The sequence below is a fragment of the Gymnoscopelus microlampas genome (assembly GCF_963454915.1).
Source record: "Gymnoscopelus microlampas genome assembly, chromosome: 5".
NCBI lineage: Eukaryota > Metazoa > Chordata > Actinopteri > Myctophiformes > Myctophidae > Gymnoscopelus > Gymnoscopelus microlampas.
Genome location: NC_139942.1, coordinates 44712564 through 44730468, shown reverse-complemented (window position 1 = coordinate 44730468; position 17905 = coordinate 44712564). Strand labels below are relative to the sequence as shown.

The 17905-nt window shown below is 42.8% G+C and overlaps 1 protein-coding gene across 2 annotated transcripts in view; it reads left to right on the top strand.

The window, feature by feature from the left end:
• LOC311045296 (DNA ligase 1-like) overlaps window positions 1–17905 on the top strand; it is a 108383-nt gene that overhangs the window by 78738 nt on the left and 11740 nt on the right. For both annotated transcript variants that reach the window (XM_084057114.1, XM_084057113.1), the window contains 2 exons: window positions 312–365; window positions 16139–16282. In XM_084057114.1, coding sequence (XP_083913240.1) covers window positions 312–365; window positions 16139–16282 — 198 coding nt within the window. The remainder of the gene's footprint in view (window positions 1–311; window positions 366–16138; window positions 16283–17905) is intronic.

Here is a 17905-nt window from a genome sequence, read left to right as displayed (position 1 = left end):
CTTTGAGAGGGGTGACATAGCCCCTCTGCAGGTGAAACGCACAGACAAGGCGTTTGTTGGCGCGGTGCGCCAAATGTGTCTCCGCCAAATGTCTGCCATCTTCACCGTTAGGGGAATAGAAATGTGTGTGTGTGTGTGTGTGTGTGTGTGTGTGTGTGTGTGTGTGTGTGTGTGTGTGTGTGTGTGTGTGTGTGTGTGTGTGTGTGTGTGTGTGTGTGTGTGTGTGTGTGTGTGTGTGTGTGTGTGTGTGTGTGTGTGTGTGTGTGTGTGTGAGAAAATGTGGCTTATCTCTTTTTTTTTTCCTTGTGCAGATTGGGACTGGCTTCAAGGATGAAGATCTGGAGCAGCATTATAAGTTCTTAAAGGTAAAAAAAAAAAAGCCCCCTGTCGACTTTAACCGATTAAGACCTGAGGCGATTCTTAGAGTTTTTTGAAAAAAATCGAAACATTTTTTTTTCCAATATTTTTCAAAAATAGAAGATCTACAAGCTCATAGCGCTGCACTCGGTGCCGCGCTATGAGCTTGTATATCTGCTATTTTTGAATAGCCAAAGAAATCTAAAGTGACACAGATGCGTTCCAGGTCTGAAAGGGTTAATGGAATGTTTCCTCTGTTGCATTTACTGACAACCGTGCTTTTTCCCCAAAGAACATTTGGGGTGTTTTATCTGGTGTTCAGGGACTTAGTAATTAACATTAACTAGCACAATAATAAACAGCCAAATTGAAGTAGCATAATTATAGTTATTGGGTTTCATTCAATTTTTTTTTATGGGTGAATCATCACGGACCTTTTGGTATCTATTCACAGTGAAAACAGCCAGATCTTCATTCACTCACTTACCTTGAGAGTCTTGTTTCAAAAGGAGACATCCTCCATGTCAACAAGCAATTAGCTACTTAGCTTCTGAATGACGGTGGCTTTTTTATGCTAGTTTGCAGCACCGGTGTCACTCGCCAAAGCACATCTTCAGCTAGTAGATCTGCTATGTTTGGTGTGCAACACGGCCCGCAAACCAAGTATTATGATCAGGCACTATAGCCTACTGCCCGGAAGATAAAAAGAAAAACTCATTATCATTATCATAACTTATAATTAACTCATTAAGACCTGGAACTGTGTCATTTTTTGATTTGAGCTAAAAAGCATCTTTTTACACTTTGGGCTATTCAAAAATAGCAGATATACAAGCTCATAGCGCGGCACCGAGTGCCGCGCTACGAGCTTGTAGATCTGCTATTTTTTGAAAAATCGTGAAAATGTGTGCAAATCTTTGAATATATATATATATTTAAAGCAAACATTTCCGACTCAAATCTTTGCTTCTGGGGGTCCCAGGAACAAAATATTTTGATGGGGGTCAGCGGCCAAATACATATCATTTTGGGGGTCCTTGACATGAAAAAGATTGAACACCACTGATATAGAAACATAGGTTTTTCAGAAAACTGTTGGGATTTAGGAGACATGTAGAATCGGCTTCGGGTCTCAATGGGTTAAGAGCCTTATTCATTTTTTTCTCTCTCATAAAATTGTCTTAATTTCTTTTTTTGTGAGCATGTGTCAGCCTTGCTTTGGCAACACGGAGTAATGAATGAGCATTAGTTAGCTCTTGCATTTGAGTGTATTTATTTATTTATTTATTTGAAACCGGCAAAGCGTCTGTCATTTTAGATTTGAGCTATAATCATTATTTTATTGGCGATTAAAAAAAAAAAACATTTGAAAAAACATTTTTAACTAAAATCTGTGTTTCTGGGGGTCCCTGGAACAACACAGTTTGATGGCAGACGTACAAGCTCGCACAAAGGCAGACGTACAAGCTCACAGCACGCCACTTCGTGCCGCGCTGCGAGCTTGTACATCCGCTATTTTTGAACATTTTTGAGAAATCTGTGAAAGTGTGAGAACCACTAATTTTACAAGGCAATTTGTATAATCGGCCGCCCTCACGTCTTAATGGGTTAACTGTGCATTTTTAAAATGAAGCCCATCAAAAACTGTGTGGGGGGGGGGGGGCGGGGAGCCATTAACCCATTGAGACCTGAAGCCGATTCTACATGTCTCCTAAATCTCAACAGTTTTCTGAAAAACGTATGTTTCTATATCAGTGGTGCTCAATCTTTTTCATATCAAGGACCCCCAAAATTATATGTATTTGGCCGCGGACCCCCATCTCAAAATATGTTGTTCCTGGGACCCCCCAGAAGCAACGATTTGAGTTAAAAATGTTCGCTTTAAAAATATATATATTCAAAGATTTGCACACATTTTCACGATTTTTCAAAAATAGCAGATCTACAAGCTCATAGCGCGGCACTCGGTGCCGCGCTATGAGCTTGTATATCTGCTATTTTTGAATAGCCCAAAGTGTAAAATAATGCTTTTTAGCTCAAATCTAAAAATGACACAGTTCCAGGTCTTAATGGGTTAAAGTCATCCACAAGCTGTCGTATCCAATCAACAACAAAGTAATAGAGAAGGAGCGCTGCTGCGACACGGGGGTGATGGATTGCTCTCTTTTTCCATTTTTACATGAAAGACATTCGTTCGTTCCCACCCAAAAATAAAACGAGACAAAACGGAAGAGCTGCCGTTTGAATGATTTGACACCTGGGCTCCATCACAAAACACAATGTCTCCCCATGTGGGGGAGCCCAGGCTCATTAGACTGTACCGCACCGTCGTCGTGTCTATTAAAGCCCAAAACAAATGATTTTTCAACGGTTTTTCAAATGTTTTGCTTACAAAATGGTGGATTTTCAAAGATCCAGTCGCATCTGTTTCTTTGCTAAAGGCTCTGTATTGTTTAATCCGTTAAGACCGGGAACGCATCTGTGTGTCATTTTTTTAATTTATTTCTGGCTATTCAAAAATAGCAGATCTACAAGCTCATAGCGCGGCACCGAGTGCCGCGCTACGATCTTGTAGATCTGCTATTTTTGGAAAAATCGTGAAAGTTTGTGCAAATCTTTGAATATATATATATTTTCAAAGCGAACATTTTTAACCCAGATCTTTGCTTCTGTGGGGTCCCTGGAACAAAATATTTTGAGATGGGGGTCCACGGCCAAATACTTATGATTTTGGGTGGTCCTTCACATGAAAAAGTTTGAGAACCACTGATATATTGCAACTTACTGTATGTTTTTCAAAAAACTCTTAGGATTTAGAAGACTTTTGTTGAATCCCCAGAAGCAAAGATTTGAGTTAAAAATGTTCGCTTTAAAAAAATAATATATACATTATGTTCAAAGATTTGCACACATTTTTTAAAAATATCAGATCTACAGAGCTACGAGCTTGTAGATCTGCTATTTTTGAATAGCCCAAAGAAATCTAAAATGACACAGGTGCGTCCCCGGATCGAATGGCTTAATGAGGTAAACGGTTTGTTTTCCAAAATGGTGTGCCGTCTGTGTGGCTGATTATGTATTCATTTCTTAATTGATCTACAGTAATCTAGGTTAATGATTGCCATTAGACAATATCTCGAGATATTACATTTTAATTGGAGTATTGTACTGGATAAATAACAGCTTATCTATTATTTATCCAGAGCGACAACATGAACATTTTGACAGTTCAGGCATTCTTCAGACACTCTTCATCCGGAGTGTCTGACATAGAGTGTGAGATCTGTGTGTGTGTGAGCAGAGAGTAAAGCATGAAACGTAGTCAACAAGCGACCGGGAGGTAAACAGTCCCTTAACCCATTAAGACCTGAGGCCCTCATTCTACAAACGTCTTGTTTAAATCCTAACCTTTTTATGAAAAAAAACATATGGTGCTCTATCAGTGGTTCTGGAACGTTTTCATGTCAAGGCGGACCCCCGAAATGATATGTATTTGGCCACCAACCTTCCCACCCCCTCCCCATCTCAAAATATTTAGTTCCAGGTGACCTCCCACACGCAAGGATTTGAGTTAAAGGGATAGTTCACCCCCAAAATGACTTTTTTTTTCCTATCGATTAGTCATCCCATGGAGACTTGAAATCATGGATATTTTGTTTGTTTTTGTCGCATTCCTAAGCCAATAATTTGATGGCCGGTAGGCAGAGGTTCCGGTAGGAGACACAAAGAGTCTCCTTTGTGTCTCCTACCGGAACCGTTGCCCACCGGTCCGTTGGTCATAAAATGATTGGCTTAGGAATGCGACAGAAACAAAAATATCCATGAACTCAAGTCTCCATGGGATGACTAATCGATAGAAGAAAAGTATTTTTTTTGGGTGAACCCTTTAAAGATGTTCGCTATCAAAATATATATTTATATTCAAAGATTTGCACAAATTTTCAGGATTTTTCAAAAAAGTTTGCAGATCTCGCAGCATGGACAAAGTGACGCGCTGTGAGCTTGTATATCTGCTATTTTTTTAATAGCCAACGCAAAAAAACACGGATGCTTTCCCGGTTTTAATGGGATAAGTGGAGTGCAAAGAGAATAAATGTAGTGCTCAAAGAAAGTGGGAGAGCAGGTAAACATCATTAAAGAGTGAGGGGGGGAAATGGCTCCACGACTACAGTAGATCAAACATTTCAAGCAAACCACTAATGGGGGGGCTGATCACACATGCTTCAGAAAAACACTTGGCAGAACAACGCAGCGGGCAAAACAGCACTGTGTGTGTGCCTGCCACTGTGTGTGTGTGTGTGTGTGTGTGTGTGCCTGGTGTGAAGTGGATGTAACTGGCTGACCAAATAATTAATCTGCGTAACATGGGTGATCAAATAATTAATTGTGGGAAATGTTTGTATCCAAACAGACATTGAGCCTCGAGTCTAATCAGTGTTGCGTTGGTCATTGCACGCCGGTTGCACTGACCAATCTCTCTTTTGAGCAGGAGCACGCGATGCTCTAAAGTACGGATGTGCACGTGCCAAGTACCCACCTGGCTAGTAGTCTGGGACCAGACGAATCTGCGAGTGCAAAAAAAAATTGCACTCTGCGATTTGGGTCTGGCACCGCTCCATAGAGAATCCATTTCCTGCTCGAGAAGACGTGGGTGACCAATCAGGGCCCAGTATTCGAATATGGGAGACTGTAATTGGCAGTTGGTTGTAGGTCTAACCAATTGCGTCGAGGGCCATTGTTTTGATCCCGCCCCTTGGGGAAAAAAATGTCCTCATGGAAGCACCAGACTCATATCCACGCAGTGATATAGTCTGGCTACGCGAGGCTACCTGGCTAGTAAGTCAGGTGTGGTAGCTAGTAGCGTCTGTATATTAGTTGTTGGTAGGCTGTAGGAAAACAATAGGCAGCTGATAAAGGCTTTTCAGACACCATCAGATGCGCAACCCCCGTCTGGTCTCTCCACTCAAATGCATTGGTCTAGCGAGGGCAGTGGAGTGAAAGCTCAAACTCATTTCACTCAGATCTAGCCAGGAGGATAGCCTAATCTTATCAGCGTCCATCTTCGTCTTACTTTTTCCACAATCACAGCTAGGTTAACTACCTTTCTTTCTTGGGTTCTATAAATCAAGCCATTCTTTGGAAACGTTACAAAGAAAACTAAAACTAAATAAAAACCAAACAAAAACAAACTAAAACTACTTCTTCATTAACACAAATTAATGAAACATCAAAATAAAATGAATATTTCATAGGCTAATGCTGGTTGGAGTGTGCGTGTGCTCGCGTGACGTCATCAAAAATAGCATCCCCCCCCAGTTAAAAAATCACCACTACACCACTGAGTCTAATATCAGACTTTCACCTGCATTCAGGGTTGCCAGATCTGCTTATTATAATTTCCCTGCAAGATCTTTTTGAAAATAGCCGATCTACAAGCTCACAACGCGTCGCATCGCGGCACGTTGTGAGCTTGTAGATCTGATATTTTCAAATAGCTGATGTATACGTTAAAGTGCTCATGCGGCCCATAGTCGCTTCTTTTGGGCTGGTTTTCCTAGACCTGGTTGCTTGTTTCTCTCACAGAATCTGGCATTTTTGTCCCACCCTTCCTTTCCCAGGCTTTTCTTCTCATCTGATGAGGAGAAAAGGCTGGTAAATAAACCACAGCAGATAGACAGTGTCTATAGGGGCTGGCACCAGCATCAATGGAACTTCCTTTCGCCAGTACTCCCTGCACTGAAGCTTACACATTTTCACTAGGGATGCCCCCATATGGAAATTCTTCGCCGATACTGAAGTTTAACCCATTCAACCTGGGAACGCATCTGTGTCGTTTTAGATTTGAGTTATAACCATTATTTTATACAATTTATGCAAATCATTGAATGTCTTTTTTACATGCCTTTTTAAACAACATTCTTAACTAAAATCTTTGCTTCTGGAGGGGCCCCTGGAACAACATATATTGATGGGGGTTGGCGGCCAAATACATATATTTTTTGGGGGGGTCCTTGACATCCGTCTACACCACATTTCTTTCGCACAAAATTGCAGATCTACGAGCTCACAACGCGCCGTGTTGCAACACATTGTGAGCTTGTTGATCTGCTATTTTTGGCAAATGTTCCCCCGGAAAATATGGATGCTGGGCTTCAAGTGGTTAATTAATCCATTTTAAAATACAGCATCACGTTAAAGGCAGGGTAAGTGATATCATTTGTTTTTTGTTAGAAGCACTATATTCTGATAGTAATCATTGTTAGAGTGTTTGTTCAGTAACAGGAGTCTCCCCGTCTCTCCAGCTCTTTAATAAACAGAAAATACATTTTCAGGTAGTTGACAGCATTCAGCCAATTAGAAGAGAGTGCCCATGTATCAGCTTAATCTTTATAGTATTCCAGTTTCAATTGTGTTCAGCTCATTTCTTTGTGTCATCACTTCCAATTCCACTTGTTTAACCCATTAAGAACTGAGGCCGATTTAAAAAAAAAAATCTAAATCCTAACGCTTTAAAAAATATATATATATTCAAAGATTTGCACACATTTTCACGATTTATTCAAAAATAGCAGATCTACAAGCTCATAGCGCGGGAAGTGCCGCGCTATGAGCTTGTAGATCTGCTATTTTTGAATAGCCTAAAGAAATCTAAAAATGACCCAGATGCGTTCCCGGTCTTTCTCTATCCTGATTGGATAGAATTGGTAAGAAAATGCTTTTTCAAAGAGCTGGAGAGACCTGGAGACTCCTGTTACTGAACAGACAATCTATACTAGCAATTAGTACTATCACAATACAGAGCTATTTAACACTTATTTTAACCAAAGAAAATCACTTACTCACTTACCCTACCTTTAGGTCAACAAAGAGAGAAGAGAAACGTTGGCCAGAGATGTAAAGGGGCGGGGCGGAAGGGAAGGGGAGGGGATTTCCCTGAAAAGCTGAGTTTTCAGGTTATAGAATGGAGGGCGGGGGGGGGGGGGGGGGGTGGAGGAGGAGGAGGGGGGGGGGGGGGGGTGAGGGGGGGCGACTGCTGTCCAAGCTTTATTCATGGAGCACTTCTCAAAGCGCTGCACGCTGCAGAAAACACAGAGCAGCGCTGATGGAGGGTGAACGAGGGGGCCAGGCGCTGCATGGCAGCCTCTGTGCTGTGTGTGCACAGCTGCAAAACCAATGGGACCTGACATGTATACACACACACACACACACACACACACACACACACACACACACTGGTTATGTCCAGGGCTACAGTACTACTAACCACACCCCCGGCATGCTTATCGTCTCTGTCGGGGGGGGGACCTCATATGTCCGAAACTGTTACTTTTCAGGATAACAATTCTAAAGCAGTGGTTCTCAAACCTTTTCATGTCGAGGACCCCTAAAATGATGGTGTATTTGGCCGCGGACCCCCATCTCAAATATTTAGTTCCAGGGACCCCCCAGAGGCAAAGATCTTAATTACAAACGTTCGCTTAAAAATATATATATATTCAAAGGTTTGCACAAATTTTCACGATTTTTCAAAAATAGCAGATCTGCAAGCTCATAGCGCGGCACTCGGTGCCGCGCTATGAGCTTGTAGATCTGCTATTTTTGAATAGCAAAAGTATAAAACGTTACATTTATTGTGACGCTATATTAACACATTTTGCTGTGGGACCCCCTGGAACCCCCCCACAAGGACCCCTGGGGGTCCCCGGACCCCACTTTGAGAACCAATGTTCTAAAGAAGCAGATCTACAAGGTCAAAACGACGAGCTTCAAGCTTGTGGATCTCCTACTTTCGATGCTTTCGTGTGACGCCGTAGTATGCTCATGTAGGGCATTAACTCTTTGACTGCCAGAGTATTTTCATAATGTACTCGCCCAGCGGCAGCGGTTTTCGTGTTTCATAACCTTTTCAACCGGTCACAGAATTGCTAAATCCATTTAAATCGTTTGTCTGGCCGTGTTTATAAACACACACCACAGATCGACCAGCACTCAAACAGTTACATTTTCTCTCGCTCTCTTCGTTCTCTCGCTCCCCTCCTCCTCCCAAACAGGGTGCAAACGTCATATCCGTTTTATGTAGTCGTATTTCCGCCCTCCTTCCGCAGGGCATCTTATAGCTTAGCTTAGTTTATGATCGGGTTTCAGATTGTTGGTAAACACGACGACGATCACTGTTCGTCGTCCAGAGAAAAGAAAATGTAACCGGAGCTCTCCGTTTGTTCTTTATACCGTGTGAAAAAAATTGTTTTGGCCTAAAAAAAACATTTTTCAAGATAAAACCGAGACCGGAAACGGAAGCCAATTAATTCTGCATCCGGGTGAGTGGGAAGTAAAAAAAAATCAAATCTGATGGTGGAAGTTACATAGAACAGCGCCATCACTGATTAAACAATGAAAAAGCTATCAATGCGTCTAACGCGTCGACGCCTTGGATGGATTAAGTAGCAATTGACTCGAAAACGCGTCGATGGCGTTCAAAGAGTTAATTTCCGAAAAAAAAACACAAGATGTTAGAATATGGAGATGAGAGGTTTCTGCCTGACCGTGACGATATTCATGCGGGGGCGGGCAGGGAGCATTAGACAAAAATAGCAAAGCTCATGATGCATCGCGACACATGGTGAGCTTGTAGATCAGTCATTCTTTTTTTGCAGAAGGTGTGGTGGTAGTACAGCTCTGGTCCAGTTTAGTGAGTCAGAGCGGAGCAGTGGTGCGCTGAATGTTTCATGTTTGTCCCAGTTGGGCCTGAAAGGCAGATGATGGAGACGTCTGTCTGCTGCTCCACCTGAAAGTTCACTGTTGCGCAGCGCATTCATAACAGCCTGCACAGAGCAGTCACTACAAAGGCATTCATAACAGCCTGCACAGAGCAGTCACTACAAAGGCATTCATAACGGCCTGCACAGAGCAGTCACTACAAAGGCATTCATAACGGCCTGCACAGAGCAGTCACTACAAAGGCATTCATAACGGCCTGCACAGAGCAGTCACTACAAAGGCATTCATAACGGCCTGCACAGAGCAGTCACTACAAAGGCATTCATAACGGCCTGCACAGAGCAGTCACTACAAAGGCATTCATAACGGCCTGCACAGAGCAGTCACTACAAAGCACTGTTGATTTCGTCGACTAAAACTATGACACAAAATGTTTGTCGACTACCTTTTTGCACTGACGAAAACTAAATAAAAACTAAGCTACGATGACTAAAACTAAGACTAAATATATTGACAATTTCACAAACAAATAAAAACTGGACTAAAATGTTAGTGAGGGACTAGTGGAGAAGAGATCCAGTAGAACTAAAAGACAAGTCATTTTAATGCTTGGTTGCTCTCTGAAAATAGCAGATCTACAAGCTCATTAGTGCCACGCTATGAGCTTATATATCTGCTATTTATTTATAGCCAAAGAGATCTAAAACAACACAGATGCTCTCCCTGGTCTTAACGGGTTAAGAAAGAGGGTTTTGAATTGGTCAGCCAAATGGTTTGGCGGCATATAAGTTACATTACACTAATTGTATATTTGTTCTTGAGGTAATTGATTCTCCCCCCAAAAAATCCCAAAGGCTAATTTGGCCTTTGGGATACACAAATAAGTCAGTGTGTCCAAAAAAACGTAGTTACTGTACTTTGGCTTTGTAGGGCAGAGTGCTTCTGCTGTGTTGCTTTGTGGTAACATTTTGACAAAAGTTACACAATATGATTTTTTTTTTAAATAAATCACTATTGCGTCATAACGGCAGAATTTCATAACAAGGGTTGATTTTTGACATTATTTATTGATTCAAAAGTACAATGTTCCGGTGCCAGTAGTTACAATACACAGGCCAGTGATCTTGAAAAGTCACCGGCCCCCTGAGGACCAGTGACAAACTACCCTTCATGTCGACCCCTGATGGTGTTAGTAATAGTACAGAATAGGTACAGTACCGTGATGTAGTGCTGTATAACTTGTGTGACGATCTAGGCTGATCTAGAATCGCAAAGTGCTGCAACACTGGCAGCAGACTTTAGCTATAAGCATTATTATATACTTTGGCTATTCAAAAATAGCAGATTTACAAGCTCATCGCTTGTAGAGCTTATAGATCGAGCTTGTAGATGTGCTATTTTGGAAAAATCTTGAACATTTTTGCAAATCTTTGAATACATCTTTTTAAACAACATTTATAACTCAAATCCCTGCTTCTGGGGGTCCCTGGAACAACATATTTTGAGATGGGGGGTCCGCAGCCAAATACATATAATTTTGGGGGTCCTTGACAAAGTTAGTTTGAAGACAGTAGATGCGTTCCTGGATTGAATGGGTTAAACCCAGTACTTAGCATTTTTTGTATTGAATGAAAAGTATCGATTCAGGCACCGGCACTGTTTAAAAAATACCGGTTTAGGATCAAATACAATCGATACCCAACCCTATCCATATATGGTCATAAAAGGGACACAGACAGACCGACCGGTGCAACAGGTACAATGGGTATTACATAACCAGGTGGAGCATGGATTCCCAACTTGCATTGTTCCCGTGTAGAGTTCAATTCAAATGATAATTCCTGTTATAGTTGAGAGGCTGGCATGCCGATTTATTTTATCTACTTTATCTGCTATTTTCGCTATCCTGGAAACATTCCCGCCTGTGTCCAAAAATGAGGGCCGCCAGGTTGGAAAGTGGTTAGGATGCAAAAAAAAGTGAGCCAAAAAATGATTTTTCTGCCCAAATCATCGTCAAGACCCACTAATCACCATTAACAGTCGTGATCAGAATATCTAGCTAATTAATCATGATTAGCCCATAATCATGCCATCCTAATCATGCAGCCCTGTTCGTGCCAAAAGGCACAGGCTCCCCTCTGCACTGCGTCCATACTCTGTGTGTGTGTGTGTGTGTGTGTGTGTGTGTGTGTGTGTGTGTGTGTGTGTGTGTGTGTGTGTGTGTGTGTGTGTGTGTGTGTGTGCGTGCGTGCGTGCGTGCGTGCGTGCGTGCGTGCGTGCGTGCGTGGCAGGACCGCGTCGAGATGAATGATTATTAGCCCTTGAAATGAAAGGTCACAGGTTTCCTGCAAGAACTAATGTATGAAACCATCAGATTGATGTTGGAACACTCCCTGTACCAAGTCCCTGTACCTCCCTCCTCTGCTCGGGATTGTGCAACTTAACCACATTAACCCTGGCCTCCCTGTTTTTGAGGATAAATGTCATTATCCTATAGACGGGTTTCTTGTTTACAAACATCGAGACTGCAGGTGGCGGTTTCATGTAATCAATTCCCAACTGTAGCCTCGTTCCCAGCCTCACTCATCTGCAAAGAGAAAAGCCTGGTCACGACCTAAAGTAGAGAGTGTCTATCGGGGACTTCCGTCGAATGTATTTCCCCCGGAAACTATCTTTTTCGACCAATCGCAACACTCGTTTCATTCACGGAGAATGTAAACAGATTTGTAAAACGTCAACGTCATTTCCTTGGGCGGTACTTCCGCCAAATTCCGGTACTTCCGTTTAGACACTCAACCGCCGCCCTAGGTCTTGCCCAGCGTGATTCCCAACAGATCCCCAAACCTGTTGTTTTGGGTAGCGTTGGTTTCTGTTCATTCAACCTCCTCTTGTGCTTTGGCTGGTGAGGCGCTCCTAGCTAGACATACTTGTATATACTTCAACCCACAACGGTATTGCACGCCGAGAAACAGCTGATGTACAAGCTCACAGTAGGTGGCCAGTGACTTTGACCAGTTTCACTTTCAAAACCTTTGCATCATGCATGTCACAAAACGGAATGCGACACACAAGACCAATGGTTTTGATAATGCGGACTGTGGAAGTTAAATGGTGGATTTGTGGCTAGGAGTCTATATGAAAAAAGTTGTTATATCAACAAAACGCATCGCATTCTGTTTGTGTGACATGCATGATGCAAAGGTTTTGAAAGTGAAACTGGTCTAAGTCACTGGCCACCTGCTGTCACATCGCGGATGCGACAGTTGTCAGCTTGGAGTTCTTCTATTCTCGGCCGTTCTCTGCGCGCAACACCTTTGCACGACTGAGCATAATTTCAGGCTTGAGGGGCATACAGCTGCGCGAGCAAGCAGGCTCTGGTGCCGTGATCGTAGGGAGCGCTCCCTCCGTTCCAATGACAGCGACTGGAGGTGGAGTTTGGAGGACGACTGCTTTGAGAATCGCTATTATCGTTTACACACAACAGAAACCAACGATTATTATATATTTCAAGAGCGAGAGATCACAGTTAAACATCCTACACCTTCTTTCCTCCACACTGGGAGGAAAACGGCATCTGAACGTTTTATGGGATGCATTTTTACACGAGTGCTGTGACCACTTTTACATTGCATCTAATGAGCGGTCGGGTTCTTTTGGTGCCGGCCTTGCGCGTGCATACTGGTTCTTATCAGTGTGACGTTGTCTGGAAATACACCGTATACTGTATACCAGTGGTTTTCAACCTTTTTCGGGTCAAGGACCCCCTAGCCTCGGAAACCCATGCCTTTTTTTTTGTTTCAAAAGAAAAAAAGCCTGGGAGAACCTTGCAGGAACGCTGGTCTTAGGACCTTGTTATCTCCTAACCGATCAGAGTGCTCCAAACCCAGGCGCTGGAATCCAGCGCCTGGGTTTGGCTCCGCCCTTCAAGACCATCGATTGGGCTCGTTCTTTCAGTCTAAGGACCCCCAAATTGACACATATTAGCCCACGGACCCCCATTTGAAAAGATATGCCAGGGACTCAACCATTTTGATTTCTTGGGGGTCCCAATCTACACTGTATCGTCATTATCAGTGTTCATTTAACTCTGAGAGTGTACAAATGGAACCAAATGGACCCGTTAGGGTCCATTTGGTTCCATTTGTACACTCTTAGAGTTACAGACATATACGGGTCAATTTGGTTCCTAATTATTAATTTGTCTGGGGACCCCCTGGAACCCCCTCAAGGACCACTGGTGGTCCCCGGACCACTGGTTGAAAACCACTGGTATATACCATTAATCTTCAACAGGGGGTCCGGGACCCCAAGTGGTCCTCTGAGTTGACACAGGGGGGCCGCCAAATCTTTGTGAGATCGGAACATTAAAAATAATGTATATATTAACCACTTGAACCCTAGCATCCCTATTCTGGGGCGACCATCTGTTCAAATGGCAGAGCTTGTTGATCGGCTATTTTCGGCGAAGAATGGTGTACTGTAGAGGGGGAAAATAGAATAGCTGTATAGAACTACTAACTATACATTTCTATATTGTTTCTGCAGCTTCACTGTGACCTACTTGTGTAGACACTGACTGCAGTGGCCTAGTTCACATTTAAAAACACAAGTTTTAAAGCTGAGCCTTGCATTATCCTGGACCGGAGTTATCATCTCAGGTTTTTCTTTTTTTGCTAGAACATTTTCATGAATTATTCACGATTCTAGTATAAATTCTTTCCCCTTTTTTCATCTTCTATCAATTATCTTTACCGGTTAAGCGTACAATGGGCGTTCTGAATAGAAAGAAAATGCTTTGTGGAATCTGAAATGCCTACATGATGATGCAAAATTAATTATTTAAGGTACGAGTTACAGTGGGGCTGAAAGCCTTGTTGCTTTTTTCTGTTGTCGCATTATTTGCCGGCAGTATATTCATTGTATTCATACATTTCAGGACCCTTTTTGGCCTTTTGAAGACGTTTAATCATTCCGTGAACATTAGTGGAAAAACCTGTTGGCCACCGTTTTGTTCATTCTTCAAAAGTCGTACTTTGAAGATCTGACACAAAGTTGGCAGCTGCTGTTGTCCAGAAACATCTCTCTCATCATTACAACCACCCCCCATAATGGTGTTTTTTTTTTGTTTAGTTTCATATCTTTTTGAAGAAAATCCTGGTTGTTTCTTGTGCTCTGCGTATCTCCCAAAGCAGAGGGCATTCAGAGCTTCCCTGAATGCATCATTAGCCCATTAAGAACGGGAAAGCATCTGTCATTTTAACCACTTTAACCATTATCTTACACTTTGGGCTATACAAAAATAGCAGATCTACAAGCTCATAGCGCGGCACCGAGTGCCACGCTATGAGCTTGTAGATCTGCTATTTTATAAAAATCTTGAAAATGTGTGCAAATCTTTCAATATATATATTTTTAAAGCGAACATTTGTAACTCAAATCTTTGCTTCTGGGGGATTCTACAAATGAAAAAAGTATGTCGCTATAATTAGTGGTTCTCAAACTGTTTCATGTCAAGGACCACCCAAAATGATATGTATTTTGGCCGCGGACCCCCATCTCAAAATATGTTGTTCCAGGGACCCCCCAGAAGCAAAGATTTGAGTAAAAAATAAAATGGTTTAAAAAAATGTATGTATTAAAGATTTGCAAAAATGTTCACGTTTAAAAAAAAATAGCAGATCTACAAGCTCGTAGCGTGGCACTCTATTTTTTGAATAGCCGTAGTATAAAATAATGGTTAAAAGTGGTTACACAGAGATGCGTTCCCGGTCTATATGGGTTAGTGGATGTGAACTCATGGGGAGCGATGGAAAACAAACGCTCCCCCTACAGTAGAACCCATCAGCGGAGAGGTCCCGTCAACAGGGACACGTGACGGGCTTGTTTTCGTGGTGGCGGTTGCGTGTGCCAGATGTTCTGGGGGACACCCAAATTGTGGTGGAGCAAACGTATGCATAATTCATAGGAATATGGAATACTAAATGAGGCTAAAGACAGAGCTGAGAGAAAAAAACTCCTTCAGGGACATGTTTTTTGAGGGAGAAAAATACTTTGACATTTATTGAACAGAGATGATTTGTTTTTCTTTCTGACAATTTAAATTCCCAACCTATAGGGGGCCGTGGGGATGGTGCAAGTGGGCCCCCAAATAATTGGCAAAAACACTTGAGATTTTAACTCGTTGACTGCCAGAGATTAGCCTGGTAAACCCTCCCTCCGGAAATCTCATTTCCATTTGATTTCAGGAGTGAGTCTGGCATGAACGCCCATTCTGCAATATTGGCTGTGGGCTGGAGTTGGGCGGGAGTAATACCGTTGACTGACAACCCCTTCAGCCAATGATCGTTTTTCCCCGTCAGCCATCAGCAGTTCATTTTTACCACCTCCAGACTATGTGACGCAACGGGACTTTTGAGACGGCCATGCCCAAAATAGGTTGCCTTATTCGGATAAATACGTGGCACTGCCCGCCCCTCCCAGTTCTCTAAATTTTTATTTTTAAATAGGCTCTGTCATGATTAATTGACCACATATATGAAGTTAAACAACTAAATTCTATCCAAACGATATCTCAAAAGTAAATTCCGTGCCTCAAAAACGAAGTTTGAGAGCGTTTTAAAAACGAAAGTAACTGGCCACAGAAACAATGGTGGATCGTTCCATTTTTGTCGGCTGCACTCTGTCCCATTCGGGCTCACTCGTACTCGCCACCTGATTGGCCAACTGTCGCTGTCAATCACAGAACGATGTGCGACGACGCTGATAGGCTCGTCAGTTTGGCGTACACAGCCAATATTGCAGAATGGGCGTTCATGCCAGACTCCCTCCTGAAATCAAATGGAAATGAGTTTTCCGGAGGGAGGGTTTACCAGGCTAGCCAGAGATAACACATCGTTCGAGGGTTTCCCTGTGCTTCCGTGAAAAAAAAATCATTGGTGTATGAATGTGTGTGTGAATGGGTGAATGGCACAATCAATGTAAAGCGCTTTGGATAAAAGCGCTATATAAATGCACCATTTACCATTTACTGCCTGTTCTTTAATGTATTTTTGTCCTCCTTTAGGAGCACATCCTGCCCAAGCCACGGGCGTACTACCGCGTGGACCAGTCGGCGGAGCCGGACGTGTGGCTGGACGCCATGCAGGTCTGGGAGGTCAAGTGTGCCGACCTCTCGCTGTCGCCCGTCTACAAGGCTGGCATGGGACTGGTCAGTGTTTTTTTTTATTTTTGTCTCCGCCAGGAGACTATGTTTTCGTTCTCGTCCTTCCGTGTGTCCACCAAGCTAACATTGGTCAAGCTTCACGTGACACGTGACAATATGTTGAAAGGATGTGCTTTGATTGGCTAGCGAGACGCATGATGAAATGGAGTCCTATAAATAGGTGTGTCACTTCAAAAGATCATTTATATATTTTGAAGTGACACACCTATCCATCAGCCAAGCTAACATTGGTCAAGTGACACGTGACAATATGTAATATTGACAGGATTAATGGAGAGTATCTTTTCCTCTCCGTCCGTCTCTGTATGTGTCCGTCTGAGAACACCAAACATTGGTCAAGCTTCACGTGACATCACAATATGTAATATAAATAGGTAAGACAGGATAATTCAGGAACAGTACTTTCCAGTACAAATTACCTGACCGTGCGTGTGTGTCCGTCTGAGAACACCTAACATTGGTCAAGTTTCATGTGACATCACAATATGTAATATAAATAGCTTAGACAGGATCAATCAGGAACAGTACTTTCCAGTACAAACTGAGATCACAGCTGAGAACACACATCTTAACCAGAAAACTATGGTTAAAGATAGGGTAAGTGATTTCCTTTGGTTAAAATAGCACGGGTCTGCTGGCCTGACCTATTTTCTAGTTTTTAGCGGCGCTAGCCGCTCTATACCTTTAGGTATAGAGCGGATATTAGCCCTCTATACCTGGCTTTTGCGTCAACGTTCTGATTGGTCAGGCTCGCCAACGTTCTGATTGGTCAGGCTCGCCAACGTTCTGATTGGTCAGGTCCGTCAACGTTCTGATTGGTCAGGCTCGCCAACGTTCTGATTGGTCAGGCTCGCCAACGTTCTGATTGGTCAGGTCCGTCAACGTTCTGATTGGTCAGGCTCGCCAACGTTCTGATTGGTCAGGTCCGTCAACGTTCTGATTGGTCAGGTCCGTCAACGTTCTGATTGGTCAGGCTCGCCAACGTTCTGATTGGTCGGGTCCGTCAACGTTCTGATTGGTCAGGCTCGCCAACGTTCTGATTGGTCAGGTCTGTCAACGTTCTGATTGGTCAGGCTCGCCAACGTTCTGATTGGTCAGGTCCGTCAACGTTCTGATTGGTCAGGCCCGTCAAGGTTCTGATTTGTCAGGCAAGGGGACTATTCATGACATCACTATGATGTCAAGGTTTATTTTTTATTTCCTCATGTTTTTTTTTGTATATATTTTTATTTTCTCATGCTTTTCCCCCTTCTTTTTTTGTATGTATTTTTAACGGCGATGGTCCTGCTCTATACCTGGCTTTTCCGTCAACGTTCTGATTGGTCAGGCCCGTCAAGGTTCTGATTGGTCAGGCCCGTCAAGGTTCTGATTGGTCAGGCCCGTCAAGGTTCTGATTGGTCAGGCCTGTCAAGGTTCTGATTTGTCAGGTAAGGGGACTATTCATGACATCACTATGATGTCAAGGTTTATTTTTTATTTCCTCATGTTTTTTTTGTATATATTTTTATTTTCTCATGCTTTTCCCCCTTCTTTTTTTGTATGTATTTTTAACGGCGATGGTCCTGCTCTATACCTGGCTTTTCCGTCAACGTTCTGATTGGTCAGGCC